Source organism: Kogia breviceps, chromosome 7 (genome assembly GCF_026419965.1).
Source record: "Kogia breviceps isolate mKogBre1 chromosome 7, mKogBre1 haplotype 1, whole genome shotgun sequence".
Lineage (NCBI taxonomy): Eukaryota > Metazoa > Chordata > Mammalia > Artiodactyla > Physeteridae > Kogia > Kogia breviceps.
Genome location: NC_081316.1, coordinates 64220414 through 64228581, shown reverse-complemented (window position 1 = coordinate 64228581; position 8168 = coordinate 64220414). Strand labels below are relative to the sequence as shown.

At 36.9% G+C, this 8168-nt stretch overlaps 1 protein-coding gene across 17 annotated transcripts in view; it reads left to right on the top strand.

Moving 5' to 3' along the window:
* The window catches only part of EMSY (EMSY transcriptional repressor, BRCA2 interacting), an 81575-nt gene that overhangs the window by 1388 nt on the left and 72019 nt on the right, over nucleotides 1-8168 (top strand). For all 17 annotated transcript variants that reach the window (XM_059067794.2, XM_067038458.1, XM_067038465.1 and 14 more), the window contains exons 2-4: nucleotides 518-626; nucleotides 6231-6330; nucleotides 7824-7898. In XM_059067794.2, the coding sequence (XP_058923777.1) occupies nucleotides 557-626; nucleotides 6231-6330; nucleotides 7824-7898 (245 nt within the window). In that variant the 5' untranslated portion in view covers nucleotides 518-556. The remainder of the gene's footprint in view (nucleotides 1-517; nucleotides 627-6230; nucleotides 6331-7823; nucleotides 7899-8168) is intronic.

The following is an 8168-nucleotide window of genomic DNA, read 5'->3' as shown; positions in this document are numbered from 1 at the left end:
TTAAGTTCCATTAACCCACTTAACATCCTAGGAACTTTACGTATTTTTTTTCATGAAGCTCATAGTGAGAAAGCCGGCAGAAGTCAAGTGATTTGCCCAAGGTTACACAGGTAGTGGCACCTATTTATGAAATAGTGTGTCAGCCACTAGGATAAGAACTTCACATACACTTTTATTTAATCCTCATAACAAACTGAGTGATAAAATCTCTGTTTCACAGATGTGTAAAATTTATGTTCAGATAGGCCTGTTTACTCAGGATCACACAGCCAGTAACTTGAAAGATTGAATTAGAACCTATATGTGTCCAACGCCTACGCTCTTTCCACTATGATAGGCTGGAATAGTAAGCTCGCACATGGTTAAATTCTTCATTTGTCAGAAGTTGGAAAGCATGGAGGTGAAATAGGATTGTGAGATATTCTTACTGGTTGTGCTTCTTAGCGTGTGGATCTCCACGTGAGTGGGCTTTTGAATGTACTTTCGTAATTTGAATTTTTGGTTTTTGTTTTTGTAGGGAAGACAAGCTCTTTGGGGCTACCAAAAAGAAGCAGCAATGCCTGTTGTGTGGCCAACACTTTTGGATCTCAGCAGGGATGAATGCAAAAGGATTCTTCGAAAATTGGGTATGATTTTCATTTTTGATGTTTCATGCCTCCCTATGATCCTTTTCCCTTTCTGTTTGGGTCATGGCTATTTGCATGGATATCATATTTCATGATGGTTAGAAATTCTTTAGAGGTATAGTTCTTGTCTTACTCTGTTATTTCCCTAGTGCTTTGTATAGTGCTTTGTACATAGTAGATGCATGAATCATATTAATAATGATAGCAGCTAAAAGTTCTTCAGGGCTACTGGGCTATTCTGAGTCCTTTACATTCAGCATCTCATTTAATCCTCATTCAAACCAAAAAGATAGGTATGTTTCTTCTTTTGTCCCCATTTTACAGATGACAGACCTGAAGCTTAGAACCTGAAGTAATGCTGATAGTAAGTCATGGGGTCAGAATTTCAACTCAAGGAATAGGATTCCAGTCTCATGTTAACATACTTTTAGCCTTCATGAATGTATGTGTGAATTACATACTGTTTCTGAATTCTAAGTTAATGTAAGCCATGCTGACTTTTCCAAATTATATTTTACTTTCAGTAATAAAACACCATTTACACCTGTAATGAATTATTTAGTGCTTCTTTTCCTTTAAAGCAGCCTTTCTCAACTAGCATTTAGGGAGAGAATTAAGCCCTAATAAGTTATCCATTGTATGTAATGAACTAACTTTTCTTCATGCATCTAGAATGGTATGTTATGTATTATCCTTGGGAAAATTGAGAAAAAAAGAGTTTCTCAAATCATTTTCTGTATTCTGTGGTTTACATGAGTATCCTTGGTTGAGAAATGCAGCCTTAGACTGTAAGGTCCAAGAAGGAACTTTTTTGTCTTATTTACCACTATAGTCTCAGGCCAGCACATAGTAGGGACTCAGTAAATGAAAAAATAATTTGAAAAAGAACATTAGATGTTTTGGCAGTGGATAGGAATTATTTAGATATCTATGACTTTGAAGGGGAAAGTGTGGACCTTGAATTCAGGTAGACCTGGGGTCTTGGTCCTGTTACTAATGACCAGCATGATCCAAGGACAAGTTGTTTAATCTCCCTAAATCTATTGACACTTTTGTAAATGAAGGACAATAATATCTGCCTCATAAGTTTATGTGGATTAAGTGTATATAAAAAGGGCCTATCACCGTGCTTGACATCTGAGTATATAGCGTTTTAAAGCAGTTGCTTTCAGACATTTATTTATTTGCAAGTGAATCTTTTCTTCAAAGGAAATCTTTGTTGGGAATTCCTATGCATAAATCTGAATCATAGCTAATCTGGCCCTGCCTGCTAATAACCTTTGCCCTTTTTATTTCCCCTTAGGCCACTATGAGGATTTCTATATTTTAAACTGCTTCTTAGCATTGTATTTTAGCACCTCTAGAGAGGTTTTTTGTTTTGTTTTGGGTTTTTTGGGGTCAATTATTCCTTTTTCTTTTTAACCTTATAGCCAAACTTTTATTACTAATTCGAGGGTGATTTTCTACACACTTATATGCAGTTGCTCTGACTTGCTAGCTACCAGTTATAAAGTTGGATTTTTATTTATTTCATAGCTGAAATAATTGCAGATCACAATTGAAGTTGATTGCATTAGAGTTTCTGGGCTTTTGGGACCTTGAATCAAGAGATTATGTTTGAATATAAAAATTGTAACCTTTAAGTCTAAATTTATCCTTAATTTTAGTCAGAGTTATGTGGGTAATATTGCTGAAGAGCTACTTCTATACAAAAGAAAACAGCCTTCCTAGAGGGTAATGTCATCTTCAATGACCCTTCTTTTGGGAGGTGAGCCTTGAGAGTGATTTGCAGAAAGACTTCCTCCCCACCCGTTGGCTCATTATCATAACAGTGAAACCTTTGAATTGCTTTCAAACACTAGCTCTAGGTCCAAAGTTTAGAGAAGGTACTGTATTTAAAAATTAGCTTAAAATATTTTAAGCATTAGCTTTAAAATCATTATTTTAAAAATGTTATAAATTATTTTAACATCAGATGCTAAACATTACATTTTACTTAAATATAGAGAAATTGGGATAGAGAATTTCTTTATGACACACTGAACATACCAGTGATAGATAAATGCTTCCTTCCTTCTATCCTGCCTCTCCCCTGCCCTATTTTTTTATGACCATTCCCGAACTATAACTCTTACATGAGGCTTTATGAACTATAGTATAATTGAATGGCTGGTTTGTTTAAATGGAACGGGTTGAGGGCTTTATAAAAATAGTTTGGCAAATCTTTTGTTTTCTGTGTTTTTTCATGTGTTATTTCGTTATACTTACGCATCATTAGAGTTAACACTGTAATAGAATGGTACCAAAAATAATACCAGAAATTCAACTGAGTTTGATATTTGTCAGAATCTTAGGATTCTCATCAAATGAAATCCACAAATGTGAATGAGGTTGGGAAGCTAGTAAAATTTCTTTACAATGAGTGAGTTTCTCATTGAATGAAGGGGGGAGGTATGCCTTGGATTGTGTAGCTATGAGAACTGTGTTCTGAGTTACAGTTTTGTGTGAGGTTGCCACCTTTTACTTTTTTTTTTTTTTTTTTTTTTTGGCGGTACGCGGGCCTCTCACTGTTGTGGCCTCTCCCGTTGTGGAGCACAGGCTCCAGATGCGCAGGCTCAGCGGCCATGGCTCACGGGCCTAGCTGCTCCGCGGCATGTGGGATCTTCCCGGACCTGGGCACGAACCCGCGTCCCCTGCATCGGCAGGCGGACTCTCAACCACTGTGCCACCAGGGAAGCCCTGCCACCTCTTAACTTTTGTGCATGACTTTTTAGTTGGACTTGGAATGAGACTTGAGATGTCAAGAATCTTTGTCTTTCTTTAGTTAATTTCATTTTTTTTGAAATATTGTGAAATAGTGAAATTTTGATCACCATAAATTCCACAGGCCAAAAGTGAAGTTTTTCCTCAAACCACTTCCTCTCTCTGACCTCTTCATTTTTTTTTTATGGTATTGCCATTCTACTAAATATCTTGGAAACTGAAATACCTGATTCTTTTTCTTCTGCCATTCCTTCCACATTTAATCAATCACTGAGTTCTATCAAAAACTTTTTAGACTGGAAATGGTGGCTTTTCTTAGTCTGGCCCCAAACAGTTTTTCCATTTTTATCCTTGTTGGATTTTAATCACCTTGAGGATAAGGACTTTGTTTTGTTCATATAAAGATTCTCCATGGTACCTTGTAGTAGTAGTGTTCAATTAGTAGTTGGGTTTGAATTAGCGACTAACCAAGTATGGACATATTTTTACTTACCCTAGTATAAAACTCTCAAAATAGTCACTGACTATTACTGGAAGTTTAATGTCTCTGTGAAACATTATGTGCTCTTTTACTCTCTCTGTTCCTTTTGCATATTTGCATTTCCCCCCCTGCCTGCCTAGAGCACAGTTCTCTTTCTGATTAAAGCTTATGCTTCCAGACTAGATGATGTGTTTTTCTTCTGTGCCTTTACCACTGTATTGTAAACTGTATCAGAATTGTCTGATGACTTGTTTCACTGTAGCTTTATTCTAGAGTTAACTTCTTAAGGGCAGGATTTAGCATACTATCTGGTATATATAATAGGACTCAATACTGATTTATTGAATAAAAAATTCCATAAATGGGGCATAAACATTTAGATATGGTGGTTTCTTAGTTATCTCCAGTGTCTTTCTGAACTCTACTTTAGGTCTTGATAAAAGCTGAAATATATGTTTTGTGGAACAAAGTATTTCCTTCACTACTCCAGGGAAGCAGAGTTTGTCCTTCCAGAGAGACCACATGAAACATCTACATAATATCCAGCCTAGACTGAACATGCAGGATGTTTACCCATGGGATAATTCAGTTGGACCAGACATTTCTATTTAATATGGTCAGCTCACTCTTCTATATAAAGTCTTTTCTTTTGATAGAACTGTGAATAATATGAACTGAATGAGGCTACTGTTTTATTGTTGGTGTAGTACCTTGGATGCAGGTATGCATGCCTTAATTATTTGGCTAATATTCAGTATCTGTTGTATGTTAGGCATTGGCAAATGCTGGTAGCAACTTGAATTGATTAAGAAGATAATTGTAGTCTGGACACTTATTTCCCATCATTTTGTTTTGCTCAGGTATACTTGTCTCATAGTGTTAATGGTTTGAAACAAATATTTTATTATTTCTCATGATTCTATGGGTTACTTATCTTGCCTGAGCTCTCTCATGTGGCTCTATTCAGCTGGTAGCTTAGCTGGTTAATTGGGCTCAGCTGAGGTGGCTGGGCCTCTCTCTCCATGTGACCTTTCATCCTAGGCTTCTTCATAGCTTGGTGATCTCAAGCTTCCAAGAGAGCAAGTTCCTGTGTCCAAGGCTGCTATTTGCATCATGTATGCTGCTGTTCCATTGGCCAAAGCAAGTCACATGCCAAGCCCAGAGTCAATGTGGGAGGGACTATTGGAAGGTAGTACACGAGGAAGTACACTGAGAGGCAGGCATGGTTCACTGGGAGCCATTGAGGGCTTTTTGGTTTTATATTTTAACCACTACTAGGGACTGACAGTTTCATTAAATAACAGTTGTTGCTGTGGAAAGTTAGTGAAATGAAACTGTCTGGCATTAGAGTTCAGTGTATTATGTCCTGATTGCTGTAAGAGCAATTCATGTGTGCTAATCTGCCTTAGTCATTTTACTGGTGGCTTTTTTAAAAAAAATTAATTTATTTATTTTTGGTTGAGCTGCGTCTTTGTTGCTGCGCGCGGGCTGTCTAGTTGCGGCGAGCGGGGGCTACTCTTCGTTGCGGTGCGCGGGCTTCTCATTGTGGTGGCTTCTCTCGTTGCAGAGCACAGGCTCTAGGCACGTGGGCTTCAGTAGTTGTGGCTCGTGGGCTCAGTAGCTGTGGCGCACGGGCTTAGTTGCTCCGCAGCATGTGGGATCCTCCCAGACCAGGGCTCGAACCAGTGTCCCCTGCATTGGCAGGCAGATTCTTAACCACTGTGCCGCCAGGGAAGCCCCTACTGGTGGTTTTTATAGATGCAGAGGATCATAGAAATGGAAGGTACCTTCAAAGTGTCTTCTAGATAAAGAAACTGAGGATCAGAGATGAGAAAGGACTTGTCCAAGGTCTCACAATTAGTGTCAGTGCTGGAGCCAGAATCTGGTCATTTGACTCTTGATCCAGTAGTTTTTCACTTGCACAATATTCACAGATAGAATATAAGTCAAATTCTTAGGCAAGCCTAAGGAATTATTTCAAAGTTTGGCCAGTAAAGGTACCTATCAATAATGCTAAAAACTTCTCTTATCAGCCTTATTATATCACTTGGAACCTGTTCCCAGGTGTTGGTAACATCTGAGTTGAATGTTCTTCAGGATGATGCTTAAGACGAAATATTTACCATTAGATTTTTCTACCTAAACTTTTTATATACATGACTTCTGTGAGGCAGTAAAAAAGAAAATAAGATTATAAAAGCCACATTTTAACCTATGGTTTTAAATAAAATTTTTGAGAGGACATTAATGAAATATTTGCATATTGATTTTTAGGTTTCCTGCCCTGAAGTTTCACTCTATGTAGCCATAGTACTTAAATATTGATGGCCTATCTTGATAAAATAATTTTCTTCTTCTAGAATTGGAGGCATATGCTGGAGTTATCAGTGCACTTCGGGCACAGGGAGATCTCACCAAGGAAAAGAAAGATCTTCTTGGAGAACTCTCAAAAGTTCTTAGGTAAATTATCATAAAAGTTTGTGAGAGATGAGTCTAGAAATTTCATTTTGAGGTGTTTCAATACTTTTCACTCTTAAGCTGAAGACAGAGGTGTTCAAGTTGGTGTTTAGAGATACCATTCCAGTTGTGTGCTTTGTTATGGAAAATTATGTAATTTACCATTTATTCTGTAATCTAATCAGAAAAGGTTTAAGGCAGGTTATCTTAGGTTTGGGCCGCTTGGAAAAGGGAGGTATTTTTGACCTGGGTGAAGGAAAGAAGAGCTGGCAGCGACTGGATAGGAAGATCTAGAGTGGCCCAGTGGCATTTGTTAGGGGGTAGAAGGACACACTAGGAAGTTGTTGTCTTAATATAGAAATGGGTGGTGATTATATAGTCATAGTCTTAGGGATAGTTTATCCTTTCAGCTTCCCACTAGAGTTAAAAAAATTCATTAAAAAAATTCTGGTGAAAGGGATTCTTTGATACTTTGCCTTGATCCATTCTTAACATCTTGAACTTTCTCAGAAAATTAAGTTCTGTTTTAACTGAAGTTTCCTTTCTACATTTAAGACCATTTTGTCCTATTCTTTTTTTAAGTGAAAATAGGAAAGAGGTTTTTTTTTTCCTGCATTTAATTAACATTAAAATAGGAATGTTATTAAGCCAAATCCTTAGTCTTATTGTCTCCATACTTAACAATTTATATTTTCTGTTTGTTTGTTGTTTATATTGTCTTATAAATTCTGCTTTCGAGCCCCTTAAATATTTTAGTCCGTGGTATAGATTTAATTTAGCAATAAAGATTACAGTTTTAAGAGTGCTATTCATTTTACTGAGTATTTATGAATGTAATGGGTATAGCCTTTTTTCATTTGTTTAGATTTAACTTTACATGTATTTAATCAGGATCAACATAAGTACATTTTTACTATAGTGGTAACATGATACAATGTAGAAGACATACAGCTCAAGTGTTGGGTAATAAAAGAGTAGTATCCTGGTGTCAAGTTTCATAGCATGTAGCTACAGGAAACATTATCTTGCCACTTTCATTTCTTTATTATATTCACTAAACGTAAAATTATAGACTCTTAAGCTTTAGAAAGGACTTTAGAAGACTTTCTTCCAAGTGCCAAAATCCTCTTCTCAGTAACCATGATTAGGGGTCATTCAGTGGCTGTTTACGTTTAGATAACAGGAACCTCTGCTAATCTTGAACATGGTCTGATATTTCTGAGTTTTGGACGTAATGACTTGATATCAAGCTGAATTTGTCTTCCTGTAATTTCTAATTTGTAACTAATTCTCTCTGCAGTTACACAGAATCAGTCTGAATCCTTTTCTATGACTTTAATTAAAGCATTTGAAGATATATATTAGGCCCCTGTCTATATCTTTTTACAAATCAATTTTGCCCCCCCCCAAGCAAAATGTTGACTTAAACATAAATAAAAGTATAGAAAAGAGCTGCCTGCTTGGCAGAGTTCTATAATGGCTATTTTTTTTCATAGCATCTCAACAGAGCGCCACCGTGCTGAAGTTCGGAGAGCAGTAAACGATGAACGGTTAACAACAATTGCACATAAGTAAGCCATTAGTCATACCACCCCTGATTTTTCATGACGTAGTATACCTAGTTTTGAAAGTCTTCCTATTGTATAGCAGATTCCTGAGTCTTTTATCTTGATAGTAATATCTCTGTACTCAGGGATCCTGACCATAGCTGTGTTAACTATTTATTCAATTGGTTATGTTTTTGCATTTGGTTAGGCAAGCTTTAAGTACTCAGGTCAAATCCTGTTGCAATGTAATCTCTGTATAACTAAAGGCCTCCACAGTTTAGCAGATGATTCCTT